The 17500-nt window shown below is 27.0% G+C and overlaps 2 protein-coding genes and 1 long non-coding RNA gene across 8 annotated transcripts in view; 1 reads left to right on the top strand and 2 right to left on the bottom strand.

Annotated features, from left to right (window-relative positions):
- The window catches only part of LOC149881362 (D-amino acid oxidase-like), a 21735-nt gene extending 17712 nt beyond the window's left edge, over positions 1-4023 (bottom strand). Inside the window, exons 1-6 of one of the 3 annotated variants that reach the window (XM_090069115.1) lie at positions 3781-4023; positions 3061-3290; positions 2716-2836; positions 2111-2193; positions 1798-1863; positions 1550-1604 (exon numbers count right to left, since the gene is read on the bottom strand). In XM_090069115.1, coding sequence (XP_089925241.1) covers positions 1550-1604; positions 1798-1863; positions 2111-2193; positions 2716-2836; positions 3061-3248 — 513 coding nt within the window. In that variant the 5' untranslated portion in view covers positions 3249-3290; positions 3781-4023. Of the gene's footprint in view, positions 1-1549; positions 1605-1797; positions 1864-2110; positions 2194-2715; positions 2837-3060; positions 3760-3780 lie in introns of those variants that run through there. The other 2 variants (XR_016445731.1, XR_016445730.1) reach the window with 2 other exon arrangements.
- Positions 4024-11661: 7638 nt separating this feature from the next.
- LOC145194519 (uncharacterized) lies at positions 11662-14101 on the top strand. Its single transcript, XM_090069654.1, has 4 exons — positions 11662-11845; positions 12156-12468; positions 12940-13010; positions 13762-14101. The coding sequence occupies exons 1-4, from the start codon at positions 11677-11679 to the stop codon at positions 13977-13979; spliced, it is 771 nt and encodes a 256-aa protein (XP_089925780.1). The 5' UTR covers positions 11662-11676; the 3' UTR covers positions 13980-14101.
- Positions 14102-16485: 2384 nt separating this feature from the next.
- The window catches only part of LOC149881361 (uncharacterized), a 1688-nt gene continuing 673 nt past the window's right edge, over positions 16486-17500 (bottom strand). The window contains exons 1-3 of one of the 4 annotated variants that reach the window (XR_016445929.1): positions 17246-17500; positions 16918-17165; positions 16486-16825 (exon numbers count right to left, since the gene is read on the bottom strand). The exon at positions 17246-17500 is cut by the window's right edge and continues 673 nt beyond it. This is a non-coding gene — a long non-coding RNA (uncharacterized LOC149881361). The remainder of the gene's footprint in view (positions 16826-16917; positions 17166-17245) is intronic. The other 3 variants (XR_016445928.1, XR_016445930.1, XR_016445927.1) reach the window with 3 other exon arrangements.

Raw genomic sequence — 17500 nt, 5'->3', positions numbered from 1 at the left:
AATAATAATACTAATAATAATAATAATAATAATAATACTAATAATAATAATAATACTAATAATAATACTAATAATAATAATAATAATAATAATAATAATAATAACAATAACAATAATGTTAATAATAATAATATTAATAATAATAATAATAATAATAATAATAATAATAATAATAATAATAATAATAATAATAATAATAATAATAACAATAATATTAATAATAATAATAATAATAATAATAATAATAATAATAATAATAATAATAATAATAATAATAATAATAATAATAATAATAATAATAATAACAATAATATTAATAATAATAATAATAATAATAATAATAACAATAATAATAATAACAATAATATTAATAATAATAATAATAATAATAATAATAATAATAATAACAATAATAATAATAATAATAATAATAATAACAATAATATTAATAATAATAATAATAATAATAATAATAATAATAATAATAATAATAATAATAATAATAATAATAATAATAACAATAATAATAATAATAATAACAATAATAATAATAATAATAATAATAATAATAATAATAATAATAATAATAATAATAATAATAATAATAACAATAATGTTAATAATACTAACAATATTAATAATAATAATAATAATAATAATAATAATAATAATAATAATAATAATAATAATAATAATAATAATAATAATAATAATAATAATACTAATAATAATAATAATAATAATAATACTAATAATAATAATAATACTAATAATAATAATAATAATAATAATAATAATAATAATAATAATAATAATAATAATAATAATAACAATAACAATAATGTTAATAATAATAATATTAATAATAATAATAATAATAATAATAATAATAATAATAATAATAATAATAATAATAACAATAATAATAATAATAATAATAACAATAATAATAATAATAATAATAATAATAATAATAATAATAATAATAATAATAATAATAATAATAATAATAATAATAATAACAATAATATTAATAATAATAATAATAATAATAATAATAATAATAATAATAATAATAATAATAATAATAATAATAATAATAATAATAATAATAATAATAATAACAATAATATTAATAATAATAATAATAATAATAATAATAATAACAATAATAATAATAATAATAATAACAATAATAATAATAATAATAATAATAATAATAATAATAATAATAATAATAATAATAATAATAATAATAATAATAATATTAATAATAATAATAATAATAATAATAATAATAATAATAATAATAATAATAATAATAATAATAACAATAATGTTAATAATGCTAACAATATTAATAATAATAATAATAATAATAATAATATTAATAATAATAATAATAATATAAATAATAATAATAATAATAATAAAAATAATGATAACAATAAATGTAAAAAACACAAAATGCTTGAAAATAAACATAAAAAAACTTAATCCAAATGTAATATGTTAAACAAATAATAGGAGAAAACAATGATCTCTTTACCTCATCAAATGTTTGAATTTCTCTTTGATATATCTTACCTCCTAGTTCAGTAAATCTAAAAAAATAAATTAAAAATGTATAGGAAAGAAAAAAAGACTGTAAAAAAAATTAATAATAAATTTACATTAAATAAATTGTTCATCAAAGGATATTGTATACCAAGCTCCCGTTAAATATTGTTGCTACTTTATCAAAATCCTGGGCAATTAAAATTGAAGTAAAAATACAGAGCACATATACATATTTACTTTTTAGTGAGAAATGGCAAATATTTCTTTCCTTCAATGAACACTGATGTGAAACATGAAGCAGATCTGCACAACATGAGAAAAAAACTCATTTAAAATGTTTCTTTACAGTAACAAAAATTGATACATCTCTGTGTTGTGAACTTTGTAAACATTTTAATAAAATATTTCTATTATAAAACAAGAAAGCAAACTAAAAAAGTTTTTAGAAAAGTAAATCATAAGATAATTTGCTTTTTATGAACTGAAATTCATAAAAATTGAGCTTTACATAGCACACAGGCTTTATTGATATTAGAATAAAAATATGTACTTAATCCATGATGGAAATCTTCTTGCCACATCATGGTCATCCAAAATATGATAATCTAATGGGATACTTGACCAATAGGGAAGCTAAAAAAAAGATCTCTAATTTTCAAAAAAAAAAAAAAAAAATATCAAGGTTACTAAAACATCTGACACATGTGAAATTTTAGAATAACAATTTTTTAAAAAACTTATTTTTTTAAATGTTTTAAAATATAATAAAAAAAAGGCAAGAGATTTGATGCTGTAAAGTAACTGATATAAGGGTTTGTTGATTTCTATTACCACAGTAAAAAAATAACATCTATTACCACAGTAAATATCAATTACCACAGTTAAAAGATTGGAGAAGAATAGTTATTTAATGTCTACAAAATAATTGCTATAAATGCTTGTTGCTACAATTTTCACAATCATAGAAACAGTAGTTTCCCAACAAAACACCCAGAAGTTCACAGTAAGTTAATTCAGTTTTTTAATTTCACAACTAAAGATTTATGTCCAGTTTTTAACTAGACAACAAATAACCCAGAAGATTTTTCTACAAACGACATCAAGTGGTTAGAAAAATTAAATTTAATTCAATTTGCATAACAGAAAAAAACTTACCTCAAAAGGAGTATCGATACTACAATTATAACCCTGGCATGTCATAAAACCATGCTTCCCTGAGTCAGGATTTGTGCGAATTTCATTCAGAACATAATCATAGGTTGATTTACACCATTTACTTTAAATAAAATTCAGCTTACATGACTAACATTATCAAGAACAATAATTAACAAAGCAATATTTAATTGTTAAAAAATCTTGTCAGTTACTCAAGTCTTCTTATTTGTATTGAAACTGTCATAACCTTTGAAAAAATATCTTATTGTTACTAATTACTAGGGAAAGTGAAATAATATTTTATCATTCATGAGATTTTGTTATCCTAAATATTGCTATACTTACAAAACAAGTTCTACTGGTGTTTCACCAGGTATAAAAGGTTCCCACAACCCTGCAGCTCCGTCACTTGTGAGATTAGGGCTGAAATCCTTTGCATAGACAGTAACATCTATTTCTGGAAATGACTGTTTTAAATGATATGCAGTTGACATACCCATAATTCCTGCACCAACAATAATTACTTTAACCATATTGGTAAATTACTCCAGTGAAACTAAATTGTGTGTTATCTCCTAAAAACACTGTTCTTTGATAACAAATAATTGAATATTGAATATCTTTTTGATTTTAAATTTTAATTTAAACAATCATTAAAATTACTAAATACTTGGAATATTTTTTTTCTAAAAAGCCCCTGACATTTCTCCTATTTGCATCTATGGTTTTGCATGAGACCTCTTAAAAAAGATCCAATTCCTCTAATGTAATTTCAAAGAGCAAAGATTTCTCTTTACATAATTTTGCTGCCAATAAGCTGTGTACCAGAGCATCTTGACTTCAAAACAATGTGCTTACTATTTCAAGAAAATATTATCAATTACTGTTTCAGAATGAGTGATTATGCATGATGGCTGTATAATAAAAAGAGAATTTGAAACCATCGATTCTATAAAATATCAAGTCTAAAGTATTACGAAACCTAAATCGTTAACTTCTCATTGTTTTTTTATTTGCATATTTGTACAGGTATGCATGTGAATATACATGTATTATTTATTTTACCTTTGATTGCTTATTGTCGCTAATATCTTTTTCTATTGCCATTTTACGCTTCTATAAAATTTAATTAAACTATTTGAATTTATTGTAATAAATTTTTTTAGGATGTCTTTTTCGTGCATCATTTCTTAAAAACACGAAATATACATTAACCCTTTCCTATCCTCTGAATGTAAAATAATGAACTAAAAATTTAGCTTGCGTTAACTGACCCAAACAAGTCCAATTCTCGGAAAGACTAATTATCAAATCTTAACTTTCCGTAGATGAAAATACTGCGGAGTTAAATGGAAAACAGACAGTTTCTGTATTTTATTCTCCAGTAAAAATCCCATTTAAATTTTTACTATCATTTTGAGATTTTTACTCCCTATATAAAAATATATTTTGCAGCTAAATGTTTTACGCGACCACGTTGTATTTTGTCAATACCTTAAATCTTTTAAAGATTGCGGTTTCTTGAAAAGCAATAGAGAAGCAATTCAATGCTCTTTATAATTAAGTCTTTCCAACACCAAAGAAATATTTTTACGTTCTTCTTTTATAGAAGTTGAATTTCCTATAGATATAGAGCCATACTCATTTCTGTTGAGTCACAGTACACACTTTAAACTTTTTTTTTATTACTATCAATAAAAAGAGGCTTGGTTTATATTTTTTGTAAACCCATCTTTTGTATAATACCTTAAACATTATTACAGTAAACTATATTCTCTTCAGAGGAAAGATGAGAAGTAAATTTTTTTCACAAGTACAAAAAAATGTAATATTTGGATCAGGTATGAGTGGTTTTTTTTTTCTTTTTTCACACAAGATGTAAAAATCTCAGAAGACTCTTTCGAGAGATTGTTATGACACTGGTGACTGATTAGAGTGTGATGAGGCCATTGCTCAGAAGACAGTGTTGGATATAACCACTTGTCCCGGTGTGCTGAGTTTATACCGGTAATGGTCACCGTCAAATCATGGATATCTTGAATTTAAGAGTAGATCTTTTTTCTCTGGACCATATCGCAATGAGACAACACAATTTAAGAATACATTGTTTTATATTTACAGCCATTGTTTTAATTCAGAAAAAAAAAAGATTAATGTGTTAGTTGAGACTGACTTAATATGCAGCATCAGCTTAAATGCATGTAGCTTGAAAAATCTCACAAACAAGAGCGGCTACACGAAAATTAATTTGATTTTTGAAATAATTGGATGTGCTTCATTTATGGGGGAAGATAACCAAGTACAGAGTAAATATACAGCGAAAACAAAGTGGATGATCTAGTCATTCAGAGTGAAAGCAAAGTGGATGATCTGGTCATGCAGTTTAAGGCTCTATTTATTAAATAAGTATTTTATATTTCTATAAAACTCAGCTGGAATTCACTTGTGTTGTTGTGATGTACAGTTAAAAATCTTTTGCTTATGAATTTAGTTCATGAGTTTTAAATAATTTTATGTTGTTTCAGTCGATGTAGTTTTAATTGGGGAATATAATTCTAAAAAAGATAATAAGTTTAATATGATTTAATACTTTTAACAGGGAGTAAAAAAACGTGAGTGGAAAAATTTTATAATGCACCGGAGTTTACACTGGTTATTTAAAGTTTCATTAGAAATACTAAAATGGTCAAAATGTAAATTAGCTTCGCGTTAATAACTTTGAAGATGAAATTTAACAACTTTTTTTTGCAAAGTTTTAACAATTTAGAACCTTTATTATAAAAGCAGAGCGAACAATTTCCTGGTGTTTAAAACTTTGTTAGTAATACTAAAATGGCTACAACTTTTTCCGATGTTGTTTAAAGTTTATGAAAAGTATGTCCAATTGTGTTCACAATTTTGTGTTTCCACGTTAAAAAATAAGATAAAAGGGATTTAGTACTTGGATTAAATTTTTGGTTTGTTCACCAACTTGTTGGATAAATGAGGAATTATATACCGAATGGTTCAAGCACTTTACTTCATTTGTATAACCAAAGACTAGACCAGATCCAGTTTTGTTATTAATGAGTGGCTACACTAGTCACACCAGGAATCTAGACTTGATTCATCTTGCAACGGAAAATAGTGTCAATACCTTAACATTTCCTAGTAATTGTACTCACAGACTGCAACCACTTGATGTTTCTATTTTTCGCAGCTTGAATTCTAGTTATGAGGAGGAGATTAGGTATCTTTTCAAAAACGCGACAGGTATGCACTGAGAATGATGTTCCTAAACTCTTTGCAATCGCATTTGGCAAGATAGCAAATATACAAGTAGCAGTGATTGGATTTATGAAAACAGTCATTCACCCATTCAATTGTTATGCTATTTCAGTGGAAGATTTTATGTCTGCTACTAATGGTGAACCTCCAGTGCCAGTGGCTACACCTACATGATTTTTTAACACTGCACAAAGTATTTCAACCAAAGTGACTATGTACAACTTCTTTTTTGCTGATTCCTTAGAAATCGGCAAATAATCAAATGCTATTGAGAAAAAATAAAGATAGGTCACTTGGAGATACTGACTTCTAGCTCATTTAAGATCGAGTTATCTAATGCTAAGAAGGCAAAGGCTAAAAAAAGAGTATTGCAAAATAATGAGAGTTGAGGTCAGAGAAAAGAAGATTGGGAAAATTTAAGCCAATATTTCCTAATGAAAGCTGTTGGACGATAGAACATAGAACTACAGTAAAAAAAAGTATGCGAACTGCAGTATAAATAGAGTATGTGGACTACTAAGGAATAAAACGCATGTGTGGGAAAATTAGGAATCATACTCGTTGAAGCGGATGAGGAGTTACTAATGAAATAAAAATTAATCTAACGAAATCTGAAGAATGGTTGCAATGTGTCTCTTGTAAACAATGTTTTTATGAGAGCTGTGCTGAAGAATATGGGATTGTCAAAGATGATAATACATTTACATTTGGTAACTGTATTAACGCTACTTAATCACGTAAAAGTCATTTTTTTGTTTGATTTTTGTATCACAAATGATACAAATGATACATGGCTATAGGCGCGGATACAGGAGTTTGTAACTGTGTGGCCAAATTTTATTTTCCAGGTTGAAACTTCGATTAAAGATCGATATTTTAATATTTTTTCACAGCATTTATTGATTGAATAAAACGTCGGTAACGTATAACAAGAACCGTTATGGCCATGTCAGGAATCTTTATAGCCAAATCCGTAAATTACGGCAGACAAATCAAAGTTTTTAGGAATATTCCTTGAGCGAAAAAACCCAAAGCTAACGTGGCTGCCGTTAAATTTAAACTATGTGGGGATTGCCATAATAGCCACCCCTTAGATCTGCGCCTGCGCTATGTAGTTTTAATAAGGTGCTGTAATCTGTTTACATTTATTTATGCTTGATAGATTTCATTAATGGATTTTATTTGGACATCTATGTCCATATTGCAAACGAGGCATGTCCATTTACAAACACTTGCTTGCAATATGGATTACTCCAAAATAATATTTATTTGGCAACTACCTCATCTGTTATAGTTCTTCAATTAACAAAACTCATCTGTTTTTAAAGGAATTGTAGCAGCTTATAATTAAAAACTAACTTTGTATAGTTTGCATTCATCGTTTAGAAAAATTAAACATAATTCTTTAGAATGCCTCTTTATTAGCTGCACCAACCCTATATATATACCCTATATATATATATATATATATATATATATATATATATATATATATATATATATATATATATATATATATATATATATATATATATATATATATTTATATTTATATTTATATTTATATTTATATTCACTCTTTATTAATTTAAACCAAACTGAATAAAAAAGTCAAGCATGTCTTTCAATCTAAATATATTTACAGTTAAAGAGATAAGTATCCGAACAAAAAAAATTTATGAAAAACAAACTTTGGCGAGTTTTTTTCAGAAAAAAATATTAAGTTTTTGAAGAAAACTTTTATGATTATTCTGAAAGAAAAATTTGATCAAAGATTTCAAAGAATAAAAATAAAATTATGTTAATTCACTTTCTTTGTCCAAAACTTGCCCAAAAGGAAACGTTCAAACAAATTTTCAAGTTTTCATCCGAACAATATTTTCATCTCGAACAAATCTTTCATCTGGAGATCAAAGTTTTCTCCAATTTTTTCAACTTTTATGACTTTTTATTATCGAGTTGGGCTACAGTTGACTTTTACATTGATTCAACTAACTTCTTTGACGTATCTGAATCAATTTGAGCCCAAGCTTCTTGAAGTAAAATCTTCAGCTCTCTTTCTTTTTAATATATCGATCGCCGGCTTTTTGATCCAGAATACCCCAAAGGTGTTCAATTGGATTGAGATCTGCTTTGAAATTTTGAGCCGGCCATTCAAGTAACTCAACCTGCTTCTGGATCAAAAACTCTTTCGCTATCTTTGACATATGCTTGGGTTCGTTGCCTTGTTTGAAGATGAAATGTTTTCCCATTCGCAGACAGAGTCTATAATTCCATCAACAAACATCAGCTTCCTTTCAGCTTTCTCCTGTTCCATTCCAAGTCATCGATCCCCACACCATAACATTGCCTCCACCAAATTTCTCTGTTCCTCAAATGCAACTGAGTTTGGACTTCACAAGACTAAATTTTGATTCGTCAGGATTTACAATCATAACATGTTTACATATTGCCTAACAAATGAGAATCTTTACTCTTGATTGGTTTTTGTAAGGAATGGTTTCATGAGCAGAACTCTTGCTTTAAATCCCCTCTCTTTCAATAAATTTCGAATAACAAACAGACTCACTTGAATTCCAATTTCTTTTCAAGAAGGTTTTACGGTTTTGGTGCTGACAAAAATTAGTTTTTCTACACCATCTTCACAATTTGTCGATCAATTCTGGGTGTTGTTTTGCGCTTTGCTCCTGATGTTGGGGGATTTTTCACGTATCCAAATCTTTTGTGTTTTTTAAACAAGTTTTAAATTATCTTTCGTCGAGATTTTAACACGACCTTAAGGAATCATCAAATTTTGGGCAACAAAAGTTAACGTAATTTTATTTTTGTTATCTTAAAATTAATTTGTTTTCCTTTATTACTTAATTATCATCTAAAATTAACATCTGTTATAAATAAAATATTGCTGCTGCAATATCATTGGATAATCAATTGATCAGATTCTTTTATTTTGTTGAAGCTTAATTACGAGGAGATCTTCGTGATCATTGTTTAAAAAAAAGATGATCCTAGGCATGACAAAAGACAGATTCAGTAAATTTAACTGGATTTGATTTTAATTCAAAATACTCATGATGGCTGGGTCTAGTTTTTCTCTACTCTATAAAATTGTAAAACTACAAAATTGTAAAGTTTTGAAGTGAAAGCATATTAACTGACCATCCGTTTTTTAACTTGTTTAAATAAAGAATTGGTGTTTCGTTTTTTCCGTTTATAACTAATAATAACAAATAAATTACAATCAACTGTCTTTTTTAAGATAAGTCGAATTTTATTAAGATTATTAAAATAGAACTCTTTATGCAATTAAAAAACCAAAATGTTTGAAGCAAAATAATAAAAGGTACGTAAGGCATCGCAATTTTTTTTTCCGTGGTTTTACATCTTTGTGTGTCTAGTTATCTAAACTATTTTAAATTTGATTCATTTCAAGTAACTGATTTAGAAGTTTGAAATTTACTAGTTATTATTCGCTATAAACAGAATAAACAAAACGCCGGTTCTTCATTTTAATCAAATTTAAATTATACTCAATGGAGATTCTTTCCTTAGCAATACTTTTATGACACATTGTTATATTTATCTTTTTAAAAAACTGTCACATGTTACATAATCTATTTTCGTTCGTTGCGTAAATCTTCTTATGTTCCGGTACAGTTAATTTGAAAGTTATTTATGTTTACAATATATTTGTATGTAATATCAAACTCAGTTTTTCAAAATGTAGTTAGTGGAAGTGAGCAATGTTCAAATATAAAGTGACAGTACCTAACAAAAATATTGATAATATTAAAGAAATAGTAATTTTTCCAGTCAATAATTTCTGTTTTATTTAATCAGGTATATTAATCGACATTCAAAACAATTACAAAATGCTTCTCAACGTGTTTAGATTTTTACATTTAAAAGAAAATAGACAATTCTGCTCGATCTACAAATCCACGTTTAATTTCCTTTTAGTTAATTTCCGCAATAAAATTTTAATCAGAAATAAAATAAATCATTTAATGATGTTTTGACATTGTATTAAAATTTCTATAATACTTCAAGTGTGCATTAATACTCACGAATAATTCTGTTTTTATTTAGATTATGTTAAAATTTCTACAATACTTCAAGTGTGCATTAATACTCACGAATAATTCTGTTTTTATTTAGATTATGTTAAAATTTCTATAATACTTCAAGCGTGCATTAATACTCACGAATAATTCTGTTTTTATTTAGATTATGTTAAAATTTCTATAATACTTCAAGCGTGCATTAATACTCTCGAAAATTTTTGTTTTAATAAGATTATGTTTTGATTTTTTCTTTTCTCAAATATATTTTCAAAATTGAACTCAAAAAAGGTCATGTCTTCAAAAATAAGATTATAAATTATCAAGATTATTTCTTTGATGGTTCAATGATAAACGACATGCATAAAAAATTAATCTGAATATTAAAATTATTCTCTTTTTCTCCACATTTGAATGGGATTTTCTATAAAAAAAAAAAAGTTACGTGATTTTCATTCATGCTAGTAATTGAAATAGAATGGTTTGCTTACAACTGAGCTAGGATTTTGTAATATTGCTTATTCAATAATTTTTTTTTCTACGAAACAATAATTGACACTAAAGGGTTAATAACTAATCGTAAACATTTGTTTTATTTCCTTCCTTTCAGACATGATAATTTTTTTTAAAGATGCCAATATCTAAGCAAAATAATTTGATTAGGAAATTTATTGCGCTGCACGGCCATATTGTAAAAAAAACATTTCAAACAGGTACAAGCGAGAAAAAAGTGAAAAGCTTGAATATCGAAAAAATATCTTTGAAAAAATTTTATTCGGTGAAACCCTATTTTAAAGCTCATTACATTAAAAAAGAAAATGAAAAAAAAAAAAAAAAAAAAAAAAAAGGATGGTGGAAAAGTTAATTTTAGTTAATTGTATAATTGTAAACCACTTAACAAAAAATCTTTTAAAAACTTATTGAGCATAAAGTTTAATGGAGTAGCTTCATATACGAGAGTGGGCACCAAACCTTTGACGTTTGTAAAATATGTACCTCCCATTAATTGGTAGTGTTTTTTTTTGTTTTTTTATCTGTGACGCTACGAAGCTTAAAATATGCAGGTCTTGAATATTTTTTTTTTTTACTCTATTTATTCCGAAGCGACAAAAAAGGGTTCCGAATATACAGGACAAAATTTTTAAACAATTTTTTTTTTTTTTAATTTTAATTCCAGTTTGAATTTAAAGAAAAATCCTTTACTGAGTCATGGTCGCCTTTGCCATTCTATATGCTCTAGCATAAGCTTAAGATAAAATATTATTAGTTTACGCATTTCTATTTCATTTATCTTTTATGCGCGGCAATATTTATTGCATCTTATTTTTAACTGACTCCGAATTATTTTTGTTTAAAACGAAACAGATTTAAGTCGATCATCAGCAGTTTCATACCTCGAACTACCCAAACGATGATAGTTGCCTTAGGGCTTAACATCCTTTGAGGGATGTCATGTTAGTTTTTATCTATATTTTAGTTTAGAAATGAATATGAAACCTCGTCAAACTCGACTCTTTATGACATCTTATCTAAGTATATTTTTCATTGAAGATTTAAAACTCTATTGAGCTACACCATTTTAAAGAATTTAAAATATGAATCAATTAAAAAACTTCAGTTCGGAAATATTAAAATGCTTAAAGCAATTTTATCTCTAAACCCGGCTTATTGTTACTTAAAAGTATCAACGAATGATAAAACTTGGCCAGTTGCTTTGAAAATCAAAGCGATACAATCTATTAGCACCTCTGAATTAAGCATGAATAAAAAAACGTACATTTGTTTCGTTTGCTGTTTTTGTGGTAAGAAATTTTTGTTTTTTTTTCTCTGTTGATTAAACATTTGTTGCGTGTATATTGCTTGAACATTGTTATTCGCTAGCAACAAAAAGTTGTTAACGTAAACATAACAAAAGCTGTTATAATTATTTATTTTATACCATGTAATTTTACGTGACCGACTTGTTAACATCTACAGACATTTGAAACACTTAAATATTTAAAGCAACGGTAGAATTAAAAAAACTAAAATAATACTGTAAAAAAAAAAAAACTTTAAAAAAAACTTTTGGAAACTTTAACGCACTTCAACTGATTCTTTTCTTACATTTAGGGTATGTTACGAAGCAAGCGTTTGGCGATACTTCTTGCAAGCCTCGACAATATTTACAACGCACTTCGTCAGGTTTAGAAGACTATAACCCATATTATGTTGAACTGTATAAATGCTCTGGTCGCTCGGAGTCTGCAAGTAACTTACTTATGTGCGTTCCAACTGCAGAGCAAAGTGTTGTGGTTATGCTAAAATCAGCGCACAACAATTCCTCACGAGAAAGTATATTCAGCAATCATACAAGGTGCGATATGGCGAGCGTGTGTGGAAACAAGGGTCAGAAAGTAAAATTTCAATGTGAAAGCGGATTTAGGTTTAGTTTTTTTTTCTTTCCTATTAAATTTAAGGAAAATTTAATTCGAGTAAATCCAGTCTGTTAGTGGAAACAAGGGTCAGAAAGTAAAATTTCAATGTGAAAGCGGATTTAGGTTTAGTTTTTTTTTCTTTCCTATTAAATTTAAGGAAAATTTAATTCGAGTAAATCCAGTCTGTTAGTTTCTATAGCAACTCGAAAATGTCTGCTTACCTTTGATCCAAGTTCAGAATTTTGAAGGATACCAACAAAATCCAATAAAATCTGTGCGAGAAAAAACATCTCTCAAGAGATTTTCCGAGACAAATGACAAGCATTTATTTGGTTTCTCTCTCATTCTTTTTATTCGTATAGAAACAATAATCGTATTGGTTTGGGACACATTTTGTTAATTGGTTTGGGACAAAATAAATCAAAACTATTCTTAGGTTTGGAAAAAAAGAAATAATTTTTATTATGTTCGTATTTCAGTTTGGACGAAATAAACTGCAATTGCATACCAGATTGCAACTCCAAAATTAAAACAGACACGAATGTCAACGGTAACAAATTTTTTTGTTTTTTGAATTTTGAAAATTTATACTTTTAAAAGTTTATCGCACTAAGCAATTTAGGAAGGCTATGCTATTTGTTGTTTTATTGACTCGAAAATGTTTAAAATTTATGAACTATGAAAGAAAGCGCCTTACGAAAAAGCATTTCATGTAGACGTATCACGAAGAAAGCTGATCAAATAGTGACAATTACCACAAAGGCATATGGAACAAGCAGACTTCTGGACACTAAGTAAATAAAAAGTTGACAAATAAACACTGATAATTAAGGAGTTCGAAAGGCTTTAAAAAACTCGGGAAAATAACAAAAAAAATGTGGAGAAATTGTTTTAAGAGAGGCATGTGAATACCTTAGTTTTAATTTTAAAAATGGAGATTTTATTTTTGAGAACTTTGAAAGTGTTCTTAGTTTTTGTTCATTTTCTTTAATTGTAATTATCAATTTAATTTTCATTATTTTTGAAAATTTCAAATTTTCCAAGAATCAGTTTTAAATAAGACTTTTTCAAGGATCCTGGTATCTGAATTTTGGTGCTACGGTTTTTCTCCGCGAATGATTTTTTTTTGTCAAGCTTTAATTATCAAGTAAAAAATCGAGTTAAAATTTTTTTTTTTACAAGCGATTAAGTTTGTATATGTGATTAATTCACACTCCGAGATCTCTGGGTTATAAGATTACTGTTAGCCGTATTTGACGCAAGTAGTTAAACTGATTGTTGATTAGTTTTTTATTTTATAGATCGAGGTAATGGAAAGAAGATGGTCCCGCTTGCAGTTTTGTTTATAGCACTCGTAGTCGAGTTTTTTATTCTCATTTTGATTACAATAACTTTTCATAAAGTGTTTTACAAACTGGCAGATATTTTTAAAAGTCGCTGTAATGACACCCATTGCAGTAGACAAGGGGAACAGAGATGCGGAAATATTGAACAAGAAGCTCAAAGCTTGAATATCTAAGCTTTTTTAAAAACTTTTAAACATTTTTTAGAAGAAATTTTTAGTACTATATACTTTTGAAATTTCTGAATTGGTTGTGTATTTATTAGTAAAATAGAAGAAATATATGTTTATCTATGAAATTTTATGATTAAAAAAAGATATTTTAGGTGCTAATGTAAAAAAAGCATCTTGGAAAAACATCTTTGAAAAATATCTTTGATTTAACTAAGTTACGAGCTTTTTCATGACGGAGTTATTGAGAAGCAAGACGGCGGATTAGGTGAGTTTTGGCTCAACTAGGTGGCCTAAATCTTCATCTTAGCATTTTAGAGTTTCTATTTAAATAAGAGAAGATTCCTCATTTGCCTAAGAGTTGGCAAGAAAATCATCTTCGCTCAAGAAGCAAGAGAGCCGGTAGCTAAGAGGTTACCAGAATGCTGTAATCAGACTTCTCGGTTATTGATCACTTAAAAAAAGCACAAATACGATCAAATCTTATTATCGATGATAAAATATTGCGTATTGTATCGATACGATACGATACGCGAAAGAAAAGTATGCAGTGTTGTACTGGATGTTCCTAAAAATACTTGAAACATGCTAAAAATACTCGATACATCTTTTGAAAGCCTTAATAACGCGTAATCACGTGCTGCTAACAATAAATATTTTAATTGCTGTCCACGACATAACGTCAGGAAGTTGAAAGTACACGAAGTTTAACTTAATTTGCGTACAAAACTTAATGCTGCCGGATTTTTCAACAGTAAATCAATAATAAAAGTAGTTTATTTTAAAAACGAGCGTTGAATGATACAATCAAGTAGGATGTAAATAGGACTATCAGCTACATATCTACAACCAAAAGCAACTTATATCCGTTATATTGTTCTAAAAATCTGTTCAGTTATCCGTTATGGCTACCAGTGACATAAATTTAACATATAATAATAAAAACATTATTTTTAATACCTGAATGGTCTGGTTTACTTAACAGATTGAAGACAAGGAAGCCCAGAAGACAAGAAGATTTTTAAAATAAAATACAAAGACAAAAAGATTTTTAAAATGCTTGGAGTTAGTTTCCACATTATCTGAGAATATTGTTAAAAATTCCAGATTTTAGTTTATAAATTACGATGCTCCTTCATGATTTGTAACTATATATTTTTTTTTTGTTCATTCTTTAAATAAAATTTTAAGATTAAATAAGCAATTCATATTCTTTTTTTTTTTAATTTTGTATTTTAGCTTAAATTTATTGAATATCAGCTTCTAAAATTGCGTCTTTACAGTAAAAATGCAATTGCAATTTTACCGGTTGTGAAATCACGTTTTTGCTTGTTTCTAAAATTATCAAATGTTTTTGTTAATTTTTTTTTTAATATCATTTAAACTGACTAAATAACATTGATTTCTAAAAGTCATCCAGTTACAAAATAATCAGAGAGCACCCCAAGAGAATTATTCGTCGTTTTCTTTGAATGTTCCATAAGCTCTAAATTTGCACTATTCACCACATGGAGTGTTTGTCTTTTTATAATAACAATTTTGAATAACGTTTGCACTCTATAAAGCTGTAATAACATAGTTCTAAAAATTGCTTGAAAAAGTCTTGTTCAAAAATCTCTTTCATTAAGAGCCATTGTCTGAGAATTGTAGTCAAAATAAGCAAATTTTGGAAGTGATGTCTTCGAATTGCACTCATTTTTAGATATTTTGTAAAAGACAATGAAAGTAGGCCACTGGTAATTTTTTTTTCTAAAATTTTTATTAATTTCGGAGATATTGGGTCCCAAAATTTGGCCCGTTTTGAGAAAATTTTGCGCATGGAGTGCAATTGCTACTTTGAGGAGTAGTTTTAGCAACATGAATATGACAGAAACATTTCTTTTTAATTTTTTACTAATCTGGGTAGATTTCTACAGTAAAAGTAAAAATTCAACAAGATTACATTTTCAGTTGTCTAGAAATCGTGGTCCGAAACCACAACATTTGAAATTTTACCCTAACTTTGAGCTCTAATATCTCTTAAGGCCAATACTTGCACGTAGTTTTTTTAGGTGTTTTTGAAAGACACTAAGACATACAATGACTTTTTGGAACAAAAACCATGTGCATGCAAGGACCTGGGAAGAAGTAACCTGCCAAGAATCACTTTTTGCGTTCAACGCGCTTTGATAGATTACCCATAACAACCGTGGCCTTAGGTCCACCATGAACTCTATAAGTTATTTATTTTCCTTAAATATGCATCTTCAAATATCTGAAAAAAAGTCTATGTGCACGGGTGATAAAAAGCCTACAGAAGTCCTAGAAGCAGCCTTATTTTGCCAATTTTTTAACTAAAAAAAGACCCTAGCAACGGTATAGTTATACTTAGCAACGGCCACTTTACAGCCTTATTAATTAGTACTGCTATTAAAAATTTTAACATGATACTTTTTTATAAAGGAAATGTACAAGAGAACTTGAAAAAAATTTTTTTTTTTAATTTTATCAATGAAAGAAAGAACCATTAAACTTCAAGATCGTTTTTTCTGTTTAAAACTGATGGGAAATACAGTTTTCTAAGAATTACCTAAAAAATATAATAAATTTATTAATGGCCGATCTGAATCTCCACGTTGTCAATATCATCTTTTTAGAGTGAATAATCACCTCTTTCATTAGTTGGTGTTGGTGCATCAATCTTACAAAAAACGTCAAGAGACGAACATTGGAGAATATTTTCTTTGGTTGGCCACTTGAAACAGTTCTTTCCAGGTGTAACAGACAATTCCATCCGAGAAACATATTCCATTATCATTGACCAAATGGTTGAGGTAAAGTAACGTCTAATCATTGCTGCTTTCTAAATATTCCTTGAAATTAGTTAATATGGTTAATAAACCAATAATTTTGTAATAGATCTCAATACACAAAAATACAATATTATAGTGTTAAAACTTCTTACATTCTTAATTATTGCAGGATATCATTGCATAAAGTATGGAACAATAATCCAATCACCAATTTGAAAATCAGCTGCTAACTCCTTTGCAATCAACTGAATATCGTTGTTTAAATCATCTTCTTCGTTTTCAGGTGCATCTTTCATATCAACAGTTTCATCAATCATATCATCAGTTAAGTTAACCTCTTCACAAAAAGTGGTTGCCAACCTTCCTGTTCTTTTTTGCTTACTCCATCTAAAAAATTACACTTGAAGGATAAAGGAAATTGCTAAATATTTATCTCAAGTCCCCAGAAAAGAAAAAAGTCACATTTTTTAACATAATTACTTTGGGTATTTGTAAATATACAAGTTCATTTACTTGTCTACAGAATAATGATCGAGTTTGTTGAGTTGTCACATATTCACTTGGCTTTAAAATTGTCCTCAGCTGCTGGTGAACTTGCTTTATCTTAAAGGACAGTGGACTTGCTCTAAATGCTTCACACAAAGAGCTCGCTGCTTTTTTTGATTCTTTGATAGTTTCATCTGAAATGATTGTTCTATCTGGAACATATATGTCATCAGAAGGAAAGCAAGACTT

The sequence above is a fragment of the Hydra viridissima genome, unplaced genomic scaffold (assembly GCF_058129835.1).
Source record: "Hydra viridissima isolate aposymbiotic clone 2 unplaced genomic scaffold, HvirCarnegie_v1 scaffold_12, whole genome shotgun sequence".
Lineage (NCBI taxonomy): Eukaryota > Metazoa > Cnidaria > Hydrozoa > Anthoathecata > Hydridae > Hydra > Hydra viridissima.
This window is presented reverse-complemented; position numbering and strand designations above follow the sequence as displayed.